Source organism: Caretta caretta, chromosome 6, assembly GCF_965140235.1.
Source record: "Caretta caretta isolate rCarCar2 chromosome 6, rCarCar1.hap1, whole genome shotgun sequence".
NCBI lineage: Eukaryota > Metazoa > Chordata > Testudines > Cheloniidae > Caretta > Caretta caretta.
The window spans coordinates 9,701,231-9,721,509 of record NC_134211.1 but is presented as its reverse complement, the minus strand read 5'-3'; the positions used below and the strand labels follow the sequence as shown (position 1 = coordinate 9,721,509).

At 43.4% G+C, this 20,279-nt stretch overlaps 1 protein-coding gene across 3 annotated transcripts in view; it reads left to right on the top strand.

The window, feature by feature from the left end:
- LOC125637905 (E3 ubiquitin-protein ligase rnf213-alpha) overlaps positions 1–20,279 on the top strand; it is a 174,646-nt gene that overhangs the window by 84,099 nt on the left and 70,268 nt on the right. For all 3 annotated transcript variants that reach the window (XM_048852965.2, XM_048852963.2, XM_048852966.2), the window contains 6 exons: positions 3,840–3,977; positions 5,152–5,343; positions 9,461–10,931; positions 12,728–12,921; positions 13,616–13,771; positions 14,920–18,549. In XM_048852965.2, the coding sequence (XP_048708922.2) occupies positions 3,840–3,977; positions 5,152–5,343; positions 9,461–10,931; positions 12,728–12,921; positions 13,616–13,771; positions 14,920–18,549 (5,781 nt within the window). The remainder of the gene's footprint in view (positions 1–3,839; positions 3,978–5,151; positions 5,344–9,460; positions 10,932–12,727; positions 12,922–13,615; positions 13,772–14,919; positions 18,550–20,279) is intronic.

Here is a 20,279-nt window from a genome sequence, read left to right as displayed (position 1 = left end):
ATGAGGTGTGGAGTATGATTTCAGAAGTTTTAAAAGAGCAACACTCCGATGTGGAAACTACAGACCCCAAACCACCAAAAAGAAAATCAGCCTTCTGCTGGTGGCATCTGACTCAGATGATGAAAATGAACATGCGTTGGTCTGCCCTGCTTTGGATTGTTATTAAGCAGAACCTGTCATCAGCATGGATGCATGTCCTCTGGAATGCTGGTTGAACCAGGAAGGGACATATGAGTCTTTATGAATCTGGCATGTAAATGTCGTGCAATGCTGGCTAAAACAGTGCCACGCAAACACCTGTTATCACTTTCAGGTGACATTGTAAACAACAAGGGGGCAGCATTATCTCCTGCAAATGTAAACAAACTTGTTTGTCTGAGCAATTGGCTGAACAAGAAGTAGGACTGAGCGGACTTGTAGGCTCTAAAGTTTTACATTTTTTTATTTTTGAATGAAATTATATTTCTGTACATAATTCTACATTTGTAAGTTCAACTTTCATGATAAAGGATTGCACTTCAGTACTTGCATTAGGTGAATTGAAAAATACTATTTCTTTTGTTTTTTACAGTGCAAATATTTGTAATGAAAAATAAATACAAAGTGAGCACTGTCCACTTTCTGTTCTATGTTGTAACTGAAATCAATATATTTAAAAATGTAGAAATCATCCAAAATATTTAAATAAATGGTATTCTATTATTGTTTAACAGCGTGATTAATCACAATACATTTTTTTAATTGCTTGACAGCCCTAATAGAAATAATATGCATGCATCTTGTCACCCCCAATAGAGTTTCCCAGACACTTTACTTTAAACATTGGATTAGAAAAAAACAAGAAAGCAAGTTTATTAACTACAAAGAGAGAGATTTTAAAGGAGTACAAGTAATGAAGCATAAAAGTCAGAAATGGTTATGAGAATAATAAAGATAAAAACACTACTAGTGCCTAACTTAATAAATTATGTTAAATTCAAAGCAAACTTTTCTCACCGCATGCTTTCAGCAGTGTTACTGACCAAACTTCTTAGGTCAGGACCCCTTTTCCTGTTCAATGACTGCTTCCTTTGTCCTTTCTGGTGCAGTGAATCGATGGGCAGGGGGCGAGGGGTGTCTTGGGGTGCTTGTCTCTCCTTTTTATAGTATCAGCCCCTCCCTTGAGAAACATTTCCAGCAGAGACTCAGGAGACAAAGAGTCTATGGAGAAGGATGACAGGTTTCAGAGTGGTAGCCATGCTAGTCTGTATCAGCAAAAAGAAGAGGAGTACTTGTGGCAGCTTAGAGACTAACAAATTTATTTGGGCATAAGCTTTCGTAGGCTAAAACCCACTTCATCAGATGCATGCAGTGGAAAATACAGTAGGAAGATCTATCTATCTATCTATCTATCTATCTATATACAGAGAGAACATGAAAAAATGGGGGTTGCCATTAGTCTAACAAGACTAATCAATTAAGGAGGGCTATTATCAGCAGGAGAAAAACAACTTTTGTAGTGATAATCAGGATGGCCCATTTCAAACAGTTGACAAGAAGGTGTGAGAAGGTGACAAGAAGGTGTGAGAACACTTCAACCTCCCTGGACACTCAATTACAGACCTAAAAGGTGCAATTCTTCAACAAAAAAACTTCAGAAACAGACTCCAACGAGAAACTGCAAAACTGGAATTAATTTGCAAACTGGACACCATTAAATTAGGCTTGAATAAAGACTGGGAGTGGATGGGTCATTACACAAAGTAAAAACTATTTCCCCATGCTAATTTTTCCCCCTACTGTTACTCACACCTTCTTGTCAACTGTTTGAAATGGGCCATCCTGATTATCACGACAAAAGTTTTTTTTCTCCTGCTGATAATAGCCCTCCTTAATTGATTAGTCTCGTTAGAGTTGGTATGGCAACCCCCATTTTTTCATGTTTTCTGTATATATATCTTGTATATATATCTTCCTGCTGTATTTTCCACTGCACAGATCTGATGAAGTAAGTTTTAGTCTACAAAAGCTTATGCCCAAATAAATTTGTTAGTGTCTAAGGTGCCACAAGTACTCCTCGTTCTTTATGGAGAAGGATGTTCTCTGCTGCTTTTCCTCACCTGTTTGAGGTTTCTATGTCTACCCTTCCTGCTTGATGGTTCTCTTTACCACTGAAATGCAAATTAAGCAGAGCACCCATTTCTTTGTTTGAGACAGAGCTGTTTGCCAACTTCTGCTGTGGTTTGGAACATGTGTTAAGAACATTATAAAAAGAAATCTTGTAACTTCACATACAATGTTGCCACACATATTTTATTAGGAGAATATTCACCTTCAAATTATACATTTTCAGATGTTACATTGCAAGGCATACTTTGTAGAAAGATTATTACAATAGTGTGTAGAGTATGGACACGGGTACATTCTGTCATAGTGACAAAAAAAATCAATTTTGATTTGAATTGAACTGAACTGAATTTGGATTTGGATTTTTCAGTTTGCTGCCCCTTCCTCCTCTCTTAACCCCCCCAAAAAAAATAAAATCAATTTTTCGTTCAGCGCTAGTCCTAAGTGCTTAAGTCTCTTTTAAAAAAGGTACTTAGGAGTTTGGTCCCTTGAAAATGATACCCTTGCTCTCCGCACCGTTTTGTTCTGTATAATTGTTTCAGTCATAGGAGTGATTTTTTTTAACCAAAATATTTAACTCAGCATAGCCCCTACCATGAGCATAGTTATACTGGTGCCCTACACTTATTCCCCTTCCAATACAGGAATAACTATGCTGGTATAAGGACAATTACATCAATTTAACTGTATCCTCACTAGGAGAGTGGTAGGTTTAATGTGGTGTGATCCTTTTTTTTTAAATGACACATGCTGGAAAGAGAAAACTTTGGCAGAGTTAAGCTGAGGTGAAGGAAAAAGAGGAGTGCAATAGTTATATATAATGTTACCGCAGTATTCCTCTAGCCCAGGGGTGGGCAAACTTTTTGGCCTGAGGGCCACATCAGGGTTGCAAAACTGTATGGAGGGCCGGGTAGGGAAGTCTGTGCCTCCCCAAACAGCCTGGCCCCTGCCCTCCATCCATCCATCCCCTCTCACTTCCCACCCCCTGACTGCCCCCCTCTGAACCCCTGTCCCATCCAACGCCCCCTGCTTTTGTCTCCTGACCACCCCCCCAGGATCCCCCGCCCCTAACCGCCCCCCTGGGACCCCACCCCCATCCAACCCCCCCTGCTCCCTGTCCCCTGACTGCCCTGACCCCATCCACACCCCCACCCCAACAGGCCCCGCAGGACTCCCATGCCTATCCAACCCCCTGTGTTTCCCGTCCCTGACTGCTGCCCCCAGAACCTCTGCCCCATCCAACTGCCCCCTGTCCCCTGACTGTCCCCTGGGACTCCCCCACTCCCCACCCCCTTACCATGCTGGAGCCAGCCACGCCGCTGCGCTGCCCGGCAGGAGCGGTGGGCTAGAGAGTGGGTGGCGCAGTGAGCTGAGGCTGCGGGGAAGGGGGGACAGCAGGGGAGGGGCCGGGGGCTAGCCTCCCCGGCTGGAAGCTCAGGGGCCAGCCAGGATGGTCCCGCGGGCCATAGTTTGGCCACCTCTGCTCTAGCGTCTTTCCCCACATGTGTTTCTGTCTATCATTTGTGCCCTTCACAACTCCTATGTGCTACCACTTCCTTTGCCATCTTGCCAATGGAAATGATTCTAACTCTTTCTCTCTGGGAAGTTGTGAGGGGAGTGAACACTCCAGCGACTGGGGTACTATGGGTATCTCAGCAAACGATGCTATAGCGTTCTGGTGTGTGTAGCTTTATTCCTTCTTCAGGAACTAACACATTAATTGTTTTTAATAGAAAGATTCCTGTCACAACAGAGAGTGGCTGCAAATGGTCCACGATTGTCACGGGTCCGTGGAGCGCTCCTCGATGTCTCAGGCCAGGGCCATCAATGGCAATGGGATTTTTATCATCTCCACACCTCAGAAATTCAAGGTAAAAGTTCAGCAGCATTTAATACAAGGGCCCACATTTTCAGAGGGACTTTGGCTGCCCAGCTTGAGCTGCCTGAAAGAGGCCTAGTTTTCAAGGGTGGGGGCTGTGGTATATTAAAAGCTCTGTTAAAATGGGAGGCCGTCACTTTAAAAATTAAAAAAAGAAAAGGAGGACTTGTGGCACCTTAGAGACTAACCAATTTATCTGAGCATAAGCTTTTGTGAGCTACAGCTCACTTCATCGGATGCATTGGATGCTCACGAAAGCTTATGTTCAAATAAATTGGTTAGTCTCTAAGGTGCCACAAGTCCTCCTTTTCTTTTTGTGAATACAGACTAACACGTCTGCTACTCTGAAACCTTTAAAAATTAAGTTTTTCCTGATCCTGCTTGCAGGCTCTAGGGAAACATGCAATCAGAGTCAGTCTGGAAAGAGCCAGCCTGGAACAAGGTGGATTGAGTTGTGCCTCTCTGTCTTAGGGAGCAGCCTGTTCTCTCTCTCTCTCTCTCTCTCTCTCTCTCTGTTGGGATCCTTGCGTGTTATTGTTATGAATTCTAAGAAGTAAAGTAGTGTTATGATGCAAACTTCCAGCAAGAGTATTTTATATATTTATTTAACTTCTCCGCGTCTGCCATGAACATAACAGGAGCTCGGCACTGTCTGAAAATCAGCCTCTTTTAAAAGGAGCCACACTGGCTCCCAAAATCACTAGTCACTGAGTCTACAGACTTAGAATTATCCCTTTTCCCCATTCAGACCTGGTTCATACTAGAAGCTCGAGACCCAAGAGCTGGAACCTGGCCATGATTTTCAGAAGCGACCAATGATTTTTAATATCCAGTTGGAAGCACCTTAACAATGGGTGCTCGGATGGGTCTGAAAATCAGGCTCCTTTAAGATGTTTCAAGTTGGTCCCAAAAAATCATAGCACTCCAAATAGTTCATTTTGCTTCTGCATATCTTTGGTCTGCTATACATAATACCTTCAAAGATCTAGAATGATTCTTCTACCTTTACTGTCTTGCACAGGTAATGAGTAGATTTCTAAGATTAAAACCCTTGCACAATAACAGATTCTGAAATGCTTTGTATTGGCCTTGATGGGTGCACATATTGGTCCCACAGAATAAAGACACAGCAGCATTTATCTTTTTTAACTCTGTTTTCCCTCCAGCCTTCTCTCGATAATTGCATTTCACTGCTACTACCAGGGGATATTGCTGAAAAGGCTGCTCAAGGACACCAGACAGACAAGACGGACTCTAGAACGTACAGCCTGGCTCAGCTCACTGAGCTGCAGAACAAGCTCATGCTGATAGCCACAAAGGCTGAGCAGGGGAGAGAAGAGGTGAACAGGTTCCTGGAGGTAAATCCTGATCTCTGCATTAACCAGGAAATGTGACTTTTTGTACTCCTTTATATTTGTGCTTCTTTTTGATGGGAAGTTCCATTTCTCCAGCAACATGCCTTCCTGTTGTAGAACTGATGTTTTGGAGGAGACTGTCTCATGCCTTTAGTTCAGTGTTAGGAGGCCAAGGTAGGAACTAAAGCTGGTCAAAACTCGGAATTTCCATTCCATGGGAAATTCCAATATTTTGACATTTGTTTTCATTCCAAATAGGAACAAAAACAAAAACAAAAAAGAAAATGTCAGATGAAATTAAATTTTTGAAACACAAACTCAGAGTTGCCATAGACCAGGTGCAGCTCTGAGGTTGCAAGCAGGAAGCTGGGGGAACTTGGGAGGAGGGCTGGGTGGGAAGTAATTTTCCCATCCTGAGAGAATTTTTAATATGTTGAAAAATTTTCCCTACAGGAACTGGGACAAAAAGTCAAAATGTCAAAATGTTTCACTAACTGAAAATCCAAAGCATTTTTTAAGTTCAGATCAATTAAAATGTGTTCTTGCAATACTGTCAAAACAATTTGTTCTGATTTTTATCTTTTTCATTTTCATTTTTTTAGTGTAAATTAAGTTAAATTTCAGAACAAAAAGTCTTTTTGAAGTAAAAAAATTGGAACTTTTCGTTTCAAAAATATAAAAATGGGATGTATCAATAATTTGGAACATTTTTTCTCTACTTTTTTTGAGTTGGAGAATTTGTCACAACCATCTCTGTTTTGTGAACAGTTTTGATTTTGACAAATTGGCATTTTTTGGTGAAAAAATGTTTTGTCAAAAAATTTCTTACCTGCTTTCTCGAGAGGTCTCAGCACTTATTTCTAGGTCCAGGGCAGCTGAACTGCGGATCCCAATGTGACGAGATCCCGAGGGTGCAGCCTGGAACTGTGGGACCACTGAGTCCCCTTAACTCTCCAGCCTGGGCTGTCTCTCACAATGCTTTGCTAGTGACCAGCAGCAAACCCCTCCAGGTGCTATCATCACTCAGCACAACTGCATATGGCGCCCCGCACCCAGCTAGATTGCACGAATGCTCCCAGAGCCACTCATGAATCACACAGAGAAACGCATCGGCTGAATCCCCCCAGCTCCCAGCCTTGCACCTCAGGAATATACCATCTTGCACTACTCAAGACGAGCAGTGCAAGTTTATTAATTGGTTCACCACTTCATCAATGGAAAGTGGATATACAGCAGCCTTTGTAAACCTGAGCGGATTTACCAAACCAAACATCTTTATTAATGATCTGGATGTAGGAATAGAGAGCATACTGATCAGATTTGCAGATGACTCAAAGCTGAGGGGACTGCCAACACTTTGGAGGATAGGTTTCAGAGGGGTAGCCGTGTTAGTCTGTTTCAGCAAAAGCAACGAGGAGTCCTGTGGCACCTTAAGGCTAATAAATTTGTTTGGGATAAGCTTTCATGGGCTGGAACCCACTTAGTCAGATGCATGAAGTGGAAACTTCAGTTTGACAGATATATATATGCATACAAAGATGGCTGTGGTACATTACTATGCGGAGGACCAGTGCTAACGAGGTCAATTCAGTCAGGGTGGATTTGGCCCACTCGTAACAGTTGATGAGAAGGTGTGAATACCAAAAAAGGAAAATTGCTTTTTGTAGTGAGCTAGAATAAAGTGATTTTCCCTCTTTTCATATTCACACTTTCTCATCAACTGGTAGGAGTGGGCCACATCCACCCTAATTGAATTGACCTAGTTATCACTGGTCCTCCACATAATCATGTAACACACCCATCTTTGCATGTATATATATGCCTGCCAAACTGAAGTTTCCACTTTATGCATCTGACGAAGTGGGTTCCAGCCCATGAAAGCTTATGCCCAAATAAATTTGTTAGTCTTTAAGGTGCCACAGGACTTCTCGTTATCATCATTTGTGTTTTTCCCAGGTTTATTTGAGAAATCCTTAACAGATGTACTTTATATGGGATAAGATTGTTAGCCTTATTCCAACCCCCAACATGGAGAACCAATGGCCTGCACCTATCCTATCCAATGTGGGAGACTCTGTTGGCAGCAAAGCTACTGCTGGCTCAGCTCTCAGGGTCATGAGCATTCAAGCCCTTCCACCACATCAATCCCCCTCCCCTACGTCAATCTGTAGGAAGGGGCAGAGAAACCCCATTTTTAAATAAAATCCCAGCCTGAGAAATTCTTCCCTCAACCATGTATTTGTACTGCCAAGCTCCATCCTTCACCCATACAGGGCTCATCTGTTCACTGGGGATGGGCCAGGGTGGCATGTTCCCTGACAGTTCCACAACATCCCCTCCTAGGTAGAGCACATATCTTGGCATTGCCTCATGCATGGCATAGTTTGATACAAGCAAGCAAAAAGCATGGCATAACTTGGTATGGACCTGCCTCCTTCTGTTACACCAACCATCCCAACTCTTCTTCTTTTAATCCTGCGCACTCTTGGCCTCAGTTATAAATTGTGGCAATGAATGAAAAATGGTGGCATTTAAGCACCTTAAGAAAGGGAGAGAAGTTTTTATTCAGTTCCATTGACATCAATGGGAGCTATGTTGGGTTTGATCAACAAAGCACTAAGGCTCTGGTTGTCAGAAGGGCTCACAAGAGCTACGTGAATGACTGATTTTGTTGTCCACTGGCTGTTCCGAAAAATAATATTAAAAAGAGTCAACCTAAAATGATTTTTTAAAATATTTTCAGCCCACCAAAAAGTTGAAGAAAAATTCATTTTGGGTCGAACAAAATATTTTGATTCACCCAAAATAAAACATTTCATTTTATTTTTGAGCTTTCAAACATGTTTTCTGAGTTTTTAAAATAAATTTGAATTTCAAAACAAAAAATGGTTTTGAATTGAAAAACAGAAAAGTTTCATTTAGAAAATATCTAAACTAAATATTGCAATTTTTTTGTCGGGGAGATTGACCAAACAATTTGACGAATTTGATTTGAATTCATGAAAGGTTTTAGTTGACCCAAAAGTGCGTTTTTTGGTGAAAAAAGCTTCAGCCAAAATGTTTCTTTTCCCACTTTTAGTTGTCACTAACTTAGTTGTGTGCTCCATGCTCAGCACCTACCAAAATTAGGCCCTAAAAGGTTGGGGCTTGGCTCTCTTAGAAGTTATCTTAGTTCTGTGGTGAGATCAGCCGAGATTCTTGAGTGGAGCTGGTGGAAAAAAAAAATTTTGCTCATGGAGAATTTCAAGAAAAATGGGAGGGGGAATTGTTTTCACTGAAAATTTTCAAGGAAAACTTTGACTTTTTGGTGAAAAATCAAAAACCAGAAATTTTCAGCTGAAAACCCAAATATTTTGATTCTAAAATAATATGTAGCACCTTTTAATCAGTAGATCTTAAAGAATTTACAGTTTTTAATGTCTTTATTCTCACAACTCTCCTGTGAGGCAGGGCAGTTATCCCCATTGTACAGAGGGGGAACTGAGAGGCTGAATGATTTGCCCAAGGTCAAACTGAAAGTCTGAGGTAGACCAGGGAATTGCACCTGGGTCTTTTAAGTCCTAGGCTAGTGCCCAAACCACTGAAACATCCTTCCTCTCAAAATGCCACTGTACTGTCTCATGGAAATTGTAGTTTGGGTGACTCATGTTCCCATTCTCCTCTAAAGGCTGGGCTCCCTAGTTGGACTACATCTCCCATGATGCACCAGCCATGTCAAGGAGAAATGGTTGCATCATGGAAGATGATGACCCGCTGAGGAGCCCAGCCCATAGAGGAGAACAGGGACGTGAGACAACAGCTGAACTACAACTCCCATAAGGCACTATAGAAGGATAGCCAAATGGAAATATTGTGATTTCCAGATGTTTAGGTTTTGATGAAAAATCAAAATATTCCACAGAAAGCAGGTCCTTTTCATGTCAGCATTCTGTAAAATGTAAAATGAGAAAAGTTGGGTGTCCCAAGATGAATCCCCACTTAATCAAATGATTCAAATTACTTAGGTTAAGTTGTAAAGATCCTTAAAAGAAAGTATAATATTTATAGTGTCCTAATGATCTTGAAAACTAGCAGTATTTTATAAATTCTATTTTCCCATTGTGTATTTGACACATTACAGATCCTGGAAAAAATTGAAATGGTTGGGAAGCTCTACTTGCAACTTCTCAGCGTTGGCAACATCCTTTTCATAGACTGGAAAGCTGAAATTTATTGTGACCCCAAACGCAAAGTAACAATCTACGCTGAGTTTGGAATAGCCGGAATCCTTGTTCAGACCAACAAACCCCTCCTGGAAGAATTAGATGGCATTTGCAAAGTCATGGAGCATTGCCTTGTAGAGTGGAAAAAATATCTGGAGACTCAAAGGAACAATTATTGCCATCTAAACATGTTCACTGCACGCCAACTCTTCTACTTGTGTAGCAAGTTAGCCCAACTGCATGAAGGACAAACAGACCCACAGGTTCTCAATATGCTTTCTGTTTTCAAGCATGATGTTAACGCAGAGGATATCGGAGAGGCATTAAAGAGAGCACTTGAAACTCCTGCAGAATCCGTTGATATATCTGAGAAAGATGATCAGTCCGTGTCCTGGAATGACTACATTGTTAAATTTCCTCAGCTCATCCAAGGTCTGGTTGAGTCTGGGTATGACGAATCGGTGGGTAAGGCAGCTCTGCAGAATTATCTGCCAAACTCAGCCATCACAGAGCAAATGCTCATGGAATTTGCCTTAGACTATGCTGATGAAGAGGAAAAGATTGAAGAGCTGAGCAAATTATACGACAAGCAGAGAGAAGCCTTTCTGCAGAAGTCCATGAAGTTTAAAAATAGGAACAGAGATGTGGATCCATCCACCTTCCAAAGCCTTGCGAAAGATGAACTGGCCACTTCCTTTGAGAGTTTGCCGTCTATCCATGCCAAGGTGCATTTTCTCTGGAATGCTTACTGCAGCAAGCTCACTGGCTTGGTGTCGGACAAATACACCAGCCTGGATGTTTTTGGTGAAATGCTGAAATACCTGACATCTCCTGAAACCGCTGTCACTGAGAGAAATTTACCAGTGGGTTTGGAAGCGGGGAAGCCTTGCCTTGTCACATGTAAAGAAGAGCAGATGTTACTTCTCCTGCTGTCAGTCTATACGCACTCTGAGGGGGCACCTCTTCCAACGTATGATGAGGTGCTGGTCTGTACCCCTGAGACAGAGGAAGAAGACATTGAGCTGATTGTGAGGAGAGCTCTTTCCCCAGACCCCAGACACAAAAAGATCTATTGCTTGCTTGGTGCAGAAAAATTAGTTTACAAAGTCTCCAAGAAACTGGAGTCCCTCTTCTTCCTCTTCGCACAATCTTGCAGCAATGCCAATTACAGGTTTCTTATCTTCTGTGACGCCAAAGCTCACAATTCTTATGTTATGACGGCCTTCGACACATACAAAGTCTCCTTTTCTTGTGATTCGGGGGTAGACATTCAGAAATACCTGAAGACACATCTGAGAGTGCCCAGTGGGGTGGCACCTGTTGCTCAGGTCTTTGAAGAGCCCTTTCAACAGAACGTGAAGATTGTATTTTCAGAGCGAGCTGGCATGGGTAGGTTTTAGTAGAGATTGAGGGCTTGGCTACACTTGCCAGTTAGAGCGCATTAAATCAGCCCCAGGCGCCCTAACTCGTGAGGTGTCCACACTGGCAAGGCACTTTGAGTGCCTGGACTCTGCAGCTGGAGCGCTCTTGGTAATCCACCTCCACGAGACGCATAAAGCTTGCTGTGCCCCGGCTGAAACGCCCAGGCGTCAGTGTGGATGACATGTTGCATTACTGCATTCTGATTGGCCTCCAGAAACGTCCCATAATCCCCTGAAGTCAAGTGGCCACTCTTCTCATTGTTTTGAACTCGGCTGCAGGTGTGCGGATATCCCCTTTCAAAAGCTCCGTTTCTGACAGCCGACATGCTTATCTGCTCCGGGACAAAGCAACCATTCCTGTGGAATGCGGCTGCTGTGAGTGTGTGAGAGAGAGGCTGGGGGAGGGGAGGTCTGCTGCTGTCTGAATTTACAAGACAGCATGCTGACACACTCTCTGCCCCCCAAAACACACTGTCTCTCCCCCCAGAGACACACAACACACTCCCTGTCGCACTCCACCCCACCCCCACCCCCATTTGAAAAGCACGCTGCAGCCACTTGCACACTGGGCTAGCTACCACAATGCACTGCTCTTTGTGGCGTTGCAGGAGCTGCTATTGTGGCCACGCCAGTGCGCTTGCAGCTGACAGTGTGAACACACAGCAGCGTTTTCCCTGCTGCGGTCTCCGGAGGCTGGTTTAACTCCCAGCGCTCTACATCTGCAAGTGTAGCCAAGCCCTTAATCGGGATTATCGTTGTCCCGATAAGTATGAATTGAATACAGATTAGCGGCTAGATTCTGCTTATCCTTTATGCACTGGGAGATGGAGCAGAATCAGTCTTCTCTGTCCCAGCTCCTCTGGCGATGCCCCAGAATACATAGGGAACAGGTAGACCCATGGCCTACACATGGGGGTCAAGGTCTAGCTGGAGGTGTAGCCATGGGCACACTTTCCCTGTGAGGCTCCTGCGTATCTTTTGACCCTGTTAATCAAATGGGCTGTTGGGTCCAGACTTGGCTCTGGGGCTGCAGGGGGTGGCAAAGGAGCTGGCTGAAGAGAATCTACATCAGAGTGGAGCAGAAAATCTGCCCTCAGTTTTAGCTCTGCTTTATGCTCTTTATTGAGGGGGTGGGGATTCAGAGCTTGAACTGGTACCACAGTCACTGGGCCTTTACCATGTAGAAAGCTCAAGTTACAGCAAGTTGTACCATGCCTGGCCTGTGGAGCAAAGGTGAGATTTCTCCAGTGTAGAAACTTCTTTTAGCTCCCCAGCTGAAGAAAAATTATATAAAAAGGCCAGATCTTCAGCCTGTGTACATGAGCGTAGCTCCACTCACTCCAATGGCACCACACCCATTCACACCAGCTGGGGATCTGCACCATTGACTCCAGCTGACTTATGTCCATTTATACTAGCTGGGGGTCTGGTCCATTGATGCCAATAGAGCTATGGCTGATGGGGGGAGGGATAGCTCAGTGGTTTGAGCATTGGCCTGCTAAACCCAGGGGTGTGAGTTCAATCCTTGAGGGGGCCATTTAGGGATCTGGGGCAAAAATTGGGGATTGGTCCTGCTTTGAGCAGGGGGTTGGACTAGATGACCTCACAAGGTCTCTTCCAACCCTGATATCCTATGATTCTATGATACACTAGCTGGGGATCAGGTCTTCTCTGTTTCAGGGGAAGAAATGGAAACATTAAAGACAGAATCTGAGACAGCAGAGCACTGTAGAAATTGAATCTTGACCTTCTCTCTCATTTTAGGGAAGTCTTTGTTTGTCGCAAATACCACCAGAAAAGCCAAAACCCGACCAGAGAACGCAGGACTGCACCACAAAACCATTAGGCTGACAGAGTCGGAAATAGATTTTGGATTTCTCCTGGAAGAGCTTCGCTCACTGGAACAGAAACCAACTGAGGCTGGGCCCAGGATCTTCCATATTGACGTATCCCCTGTGGTAAGTGTCTCTTTACCGAGCGCAATGTCCATGCCATGATATACAGTGAAGATGGATTTTCTCATTCAAACTGTGAATGTGCCTGTCAGTGTCAGATAAATAAACTCCTTCCACTGGTAGTTATGGAAAGCAGTTAATACCATCCAATTTCTGTAACAAACAGTTAAACTGTGAACAGGGGTATCACAAAAATGTAGTTGTCTTACCAGAAGTTCCACCACAAACCAAACTCAACCCACCCACTTGTGATGCCAGAAGAAGATGATGCTCACAGTAGATTTTAACTCTGCATCACTGTGCAGTTTCCCAGGACCTGCTACTCTGTCACAATGCCAGCAAATCTCTTTATATTGCCATTGTCTCTGTCACTGGCACAGCGACAGCCCAGCATTTACTGTCATATCAGCAGGGAGACCACACAATGGGTCAAATCCTTGGCTGGTGTAAATCGATGTAGCTTGCTTGAAGTCAATGGTGCTGTGCCTGTTTTACACTAGCTGAGGTTCTACCTGGGGTGTACTTTCATGGAGCATCTCTTCTCATTGATTTATTGGGTCTTCAATAACTTAGAAAGTTTACAAAAAGAAAAGGAGTACTTATGGCACCTTAGAGAAACTTTAGTAACTATGGGAAGCAATGAACAGTTGACATTGTGATGAAGCAAAACTGACCACTCCTGCATCTTTCTTGACAGGTCTCGAAGGGTCTTTACAAGTTACTGATTGAGCTGTGCATTCTGAGACACATCCAAAGCCCTGATGGCATGGTCTGGAAGTGCAGAGAGTCCCATCTTTATTTGATTGAATACCTGGTGAGAGGAAAAGGCATAAGCAGCACAAGAAAACAAGAGGTACTCTCCAAATGATAGTGAATGGCAGGTTTTCTCAGAAACCTAGCAAAGTGCGTGTGATAGCAGCATGTTAAAATTCAAAGTGAGAAGACCTTGATGGAACTACAAATCTTTGGCCAGTATTGTACTGTCCAAAAATAGAGAAAAATGAGTGAGCTGTATAAAATTGTTGATGGAGGAGACACATATTGTCAGTATTAGAGCTGTTTGGATACTGGAACTTCCATCCTGTGGGAAAATCTGCTATTTCAACTTTTTACCCTAACTTTGGAAAGTTCTGCGAAGTTTTGATTCAGAAATATCAAAATGAAAAATGGCAACATTTCTGACTGAAAGAAAATATTCAGACAGGTCAAAAAGATTTTTTTTTCATTTTAATATTACCAAATCAAAACCATTTTTGGACATGTGATTCAAAACAAAAATGTTGTTTTTTTTATGGAAAATTGAAAAATGTAATAAAAATGTAATCAAAATCAACCCTTTCCTGCAGAAAATTTCAGTGAAACCACATTTTTTGTCAGGAAATTTTTTCAGTCAAAAAATTTGGCCAGCTCTAGTCAGTATCCAGAGGAGCATTAGGTTGGCCACATTGTGTATGTATATGTTACAGTTAAGCATCCTGCCTTGAATCTTGTGAAGCTGTTTATACGTATATGATGCTACCATTCTAATCTAATACTGTTGTACAAATGATAGCACAAGGTGCCAACCAATGGAAAATCAGACCTCAAGATTGGTACTTAGCTTGTTTAGAGTGTCAACTACACACAGAAGTGTGCAAGAGGCAAGACCATTGGACTATATTAGAGTAAGGCTTTTTTCATAGCAAGGGTTAAAGTTTACCTAAAATGGGCTACTTCTCATCTTTAAAATCCTGTGAATTAAACACTATCATATAGGAAGATGAGATGGTATCATTTATATTTGAGGATTAGGTAAGTTACTTCAAAAATCTAAATTTGGCTGTATCAGTGAATGATATGCACTGTGTAACATGGTGCTACCTTATCCAAATTCTTTGTGCTCTGCTCATTAAGCCATGTCCTCATGAATAATATTAGTGTCAATGTGTAGATGATTTCTTCAGTTTGTGCGGGTAACTTCAGTGTTTTTAAAGCTTTAACTCCTTGTCATTTGGCTTTTAGATGACCAGTGAAATGGAGAAAGTATTTCTAGGTCTCCTTCCTGCTGTGAAATGCATATCACCAATAGAAGTACTAGAGATGCTTACCAATAACAGTTCTGGAGCTGCTGCTGAAGTGGAACAGCAGCTGCTGGACAGTGACACGTTCAGGGGTGATGGCTTCCAAAGGTCATACCAGTACATCAGCAGATACCAGCGAAAGGCTAATCTTGACAGCTTCTGTTTCACCCCTGGGAGGGTTGAAGGGACCCAGGAACAGTGTCTGAGGCTCTTGTTGGAGTCCTGCGGGAGAAAAAACCCTTCCTGGACTGAGCTCAGCAACTTCACACGCTTCCTAAATCTCCAGCTGATGAAGTGTGAAAACTCAGTGTTCTGCAACAGCAAATTAGCCGGAGAGGAATTTAAGGGGTTTAAAGCATTTATTGTAAAATTTATGATCACCATGTCCAAGGACTTTGCCTTGCCTTCCCTAGCCATGGCAGATGAAAGCTCACCCAGTGAAGAGGATAAAATGGATGAGGACAGTGTATTGAGAGGGTACCAGTTAAGACGCAAGTGGGAGCAAGAGTCTCACCCCTACATAATTTTTCATGCTGACAACCACTCCATGGAGTTCTTGGGTTTCCATATCAATCGGAGTTTTGATGCTGTTGACGCACATTCACAGGTTGTTCTGGAGAAGAAGGTTATTGACCGACATTTATATCTCACCCTTGAGGCTCAGAAAGTCCCTTTCAATAAAAAGTTTGAAGATCTGTCCAGACAAGAGCAGCTAGAAACTCTCTGCAGCGTATTCGGTGTGAGAAGCTCCCAGGACCCAGATGAATCCTACCAGCTGACCCTGGACAATACCATGAAAATGCTGGCCATTCACCTGAGGTTCCAATGTGGGATCCCTGTGATCGTCATGGGCGAAACAGGCTGTGGGAAGACCAAGCTGGTGCAGTTCATGTGCAGCTTGCAAAGAGCAGGAAGGGATGTTCAGAATATGATCCTGGTGCGTGTTCATGGAGGCACCAGCTCCAAAATCATCCACCAGAAAGTCAAGGAAGCCATCGAGCTGGCGCGCTACAATGAAGAGATGCACAACATGGACACGGTGCTGTTCTTTGATGAAGCCAACACCACCGAAGCCGTGTTTGCAATTAAAGAGGTCCTGTGTGACCAGAGTGTGAATGGAGAGCCAATCTCCACCACTCGCTTAAAAGTGGTGGCTGCTTGCAACCCTTACAAAAGGCACACCAAGGAAACCATTGAGAAGCTAGAGAAAGCCGGCTTGGGGTACAGAGTTCGGAGTGAAGACACCCTAGAAAAGCTGGGCTATATCCCTTTGAGGCAGCTGGTGTATCGGGTGCAGCCTCTTCCACCGAGCATGTTGCCTCTTGTCTGGGACTTTGGGGAACTAAATGAAAAGACTCAGAGTCTGTACATCAGACAGATTGTTAAATCCATCGTGAAAGAAAAGCTTCCCGAAGACAACATGGATGTTTTTACCTCCGTCATTTCCACCTCCCAGAAGTTTTTAAGAGAAAAGAGAGAGGAATGCAGAATCGCCAGCCTCCGGGACATAGAGCGCTGCATGGGGGTGCTGCTGTGGTTTTATAACTTAAGAGACCTGCTTTTTCCACTTATCGACAAAAAAAAGAGTGGGGCTCAACATTCACAGGACGAAGACCCATCCATTCATGCCCTTGCAAAGGGGTGTGAGAAAGATCAGATATCTCTATTAAACGAAGCACAAAGATCTCTGGTTCTTGCAGTTGGGGTTTGCTATTATGTATCTCTCGAGAGTCGCCAAGATTATCTGAAAGAGATAGCGAAATGCTTCTCTGTGCCTGAATCCCTGCTTCAGCAAGAGATTGTACTTTGCCAAGAGGTGTTCCTGGATAACCTCTCTGTTCCCAAGACAACAGCACGGAACGATGCCCTCAGGGAAAACATCTTCATGATGGTCATATGCATGGACCTGAGAGTGCCGCTCTTCCTTGTCGGGAAGCCAGGTAGCTCCAAATCCTTGTCTAAGACCATAGCCGCTGATGCAATGCAGGGCAGATTGTCTAAAACAGAATTGTTCAAACGCTGCAAGCAAGTCCAGCTGGTGTCATTCCAGTGCAGCCCTCATTCCAAGCCAGAAGGAATCATCTCCACTTTCAGACAATGTGCACAGTTCCAAAGGGGCCAGAAACTGGAGGAGTTTGCCTCTGTGGTTATCCTGGATGAGATAGGCCTTGCAGAAGACTCACCTGAGATGCCCCTGAAGACACTGCACCCTCTTCTTGAAGATGGTTGCGTTGATGATGAAGCCCCAGAACCGTACAAAAAAGTTGGCTTTGTTGGCATTTCGAACTGGGCCCTGGACCCTGCTAAAATGAACCGGGGTCTCCTTGTGTTCCGGACCGACCTCAACAAAGACGAGCTGGTAAAGACGGCCAAGGGAATCTGTGCTGACGAGATGCATGTTACCAAGATTGAGCATTTGTTCCCCCCCCTGGCTGACTTCTATTGTGAAGTGTTAAAGGAACAGTCCATGGAATTTTTTGGGCTCCGTGACTTCTACAGCCTCATCAAAATGATACTGTCCTACGCCAAGAACATAGAAAGCATCTCTCAAGAAAAGAAGCTTATTTCAAAAGCAATTCTGAGAAACTTTGGAGGTTTAAAAGTTCTGAATCCTTTAGAGCTATTCAGACAGTACTCACCCATATCTCTGCCTTCCAACTTAGAAACCATCCATACAGTTCGTTTGTTACAGGAAAATTTAGACAAGAAACAGATGGGGTTTGTATCTAGATACTTGTTGCTGTTAACAACAAACCACGCGGCTTTCCAGATCATACAGATGACCAAACTCATGGACATAGAGAACTGTGATATTATATTTGGCTCGGGTTTCCCACGGGACCAAGAATATTCACAGGTGTGTCGGTCTGTTAACAGAGTGAAAATCTGCATGGAGACAGGCAGGCCCGTCATTCTCTTAAACATTCACAACCTGTATGAAAGCCTTTATGATGCACTGAACCAGTGCTTTGTCAGATTAGGAGGAAACTATTATGTCGACCTTGGCCTTGGAACTCACAGAGTTAAATGCCGCGTGAAGGAGGAGTTTAGGTTGATTGTGATTGAGGAGAAGAACGTGGTTTACAAACAGTTCCCCACTCCACTGTTGAACAGGCTGGAGAAGCACTGCTTGGAGATGAACACCATTCTACACTGGCAGCAGAAGGACCTGAGGATGGAGCTGGACAAATGGGCCAAGTTGTTCGTCACTATCAAGAACACGGACTTCTGCTGCACGAGGCCGGCAGACCGGGCTCCCCAGGAACATGATGTTTTCATTGGTTTCAGCGATGACACTTCTGCCACTGTTGTTCTGCAGTGCTCTCCGAGTGGCCTTCAGGGGATCTGTCTGCCCAATGAAGAGTCAGTCCTTGCAGCTTCTAAAAGCAAACTCATCGAGTGTGCAACCCCTGATTCCATCCTGCGCCTCAGATATTCTCCGCTGGAGGACGCAGAGCAGATTCAGGACCTGTACTTTGGAAAGCAGAAGCACAATGGCCTGATTGACATTCTCAGGGGAGCCGTGAATCAACAGTCAAATGCAGATGACACCAATGGACTGTGCCTGGAGGTGAGAGGTTTTATTTTAGTGTTGTTATAATGGGCCTGATTCTAAGAGGTGGGGGCAACCAGAACTCCAGCTGATTTCCGTGATAACTGCAGGTGCGCAGCACCCCTGAAAACACAGTATTAGACGACAACGACTACTGTTTTTATTTATCGTTCGTATGGAGGTAGCACCGATAGACCCCAGTCACAATCGGAGCCCCATTATGCTAGGCACTGTACAAACACATGGGAGGGATGTTGATAAATTGGAGAGTGTTCAGAGAAGAGTCATAAGAATGATGAAAGGATTAGAACACAAGCCTTATAGCGAGAGATTCAAGGAGCTCAATCTATTTAGCTTAACTAAGAGAAAGTCCAAAGCTGACTTGATGACAGTCTATAAGTGGGAATAAATATTTGATAATGGGCTCTTCAGTTTGCTAGGTATAACATGATCCCATGGCTGGAAGTTGAAGGAAGACAAAATTCAGATTGGAAATGAAGCATACATTTTTAACAGTGAGGATAATTAACTATTGGAATAACTTACCAAGGGCTATGTTTGGACTCTATTAGTCGTAGTCTTAACATTGAGGTTGGATTTTTTTAAAAGTTCTATTCTGCTTTAAACAGGAATTGTTTTGGGGAAATCCTATAGCCTGTGTTATACAGGAGGCCAGACTAAATGATCACAATGGTCACTTCTGGTCTTGGAATCTATGAACTGAAGTTCTTGGCTTCAGCAAATTATTGCAGCAGTGAGTTCCACAGGCTAATTACATGTGTGAAAAATGATTTCTTTTTATCAGTTTTGAATTCCCCACCTTTTATTTTCATTGACTGTCCCCTTGTTACTGTGTTATGAGACAGGGAGAACAGATGCTCCTTATCTCCCTTCTCTAGAACAGTGAGTATTTTAAAGATTTGGATCCAGACCCCTTTTATTCATCTCCTTTCTGTGGTAACAATCCCACTCCTTCAGTCTTTCTACCGAGCAGTGTTTTTCTTGGTTCTTTGACTTTGTCATTACAGGTAAAATGTTTGTGGTTTTGAGAAACGAAGAGGTTAGTTCTATATATAAGAACATAGGAGTGAAAGGGACCTTCTGGAACATCTAGTTCCGTCCTTGCTCACATAGGCAATTCTGTCAGATAATTCCCTTAATAAATGTATCAAGTTGCATCTTAAAATCAGTTTGTTTTCTTGCCCCCACTGCTCCTATTGGGTGACTTCCAGAACTTCCTTCACCTGATGGTGAGAAACCTTCTTCTAAATTTATTCATGGCCAATTTATCCCCATTTATTTTTGTGCCAGCATTGTCCTTTAGCTTCAATAGCCCTTCTCTCACCATGGTTTTTACCCCCTGATGTATTTATAGAGAGCAATAGGATCCCCTCTCAGCCTTCATTTTGTTAGGCTAAACCACTCTTCCAGTGTCATCTTGTAAGATCAGCTCTCCATCCCCCTGAGTATCCTAGTAGCTCTGCTCTGCACCTGCTCAACTTTGAATTCATTTGTAGGTGGGTTTCTGCTAAGTGCCTATTTGCCTAACTCTCTGCGTCTTACCCAGCTCTGTCTGCATCTTACCCAGCTATCCCAACCCGGCCTAAGATCCTCCAGCCTTTTTCACTGACCCAAAGCCCAGAAAGTGAATGAGAGTCATTATTATTGTGGCCATTGCAAGGAAATTCTTATGATCCACTGATGTTTGGTGTTGGTACCTCATGCTATGTCTTCTCAAAACCCATACA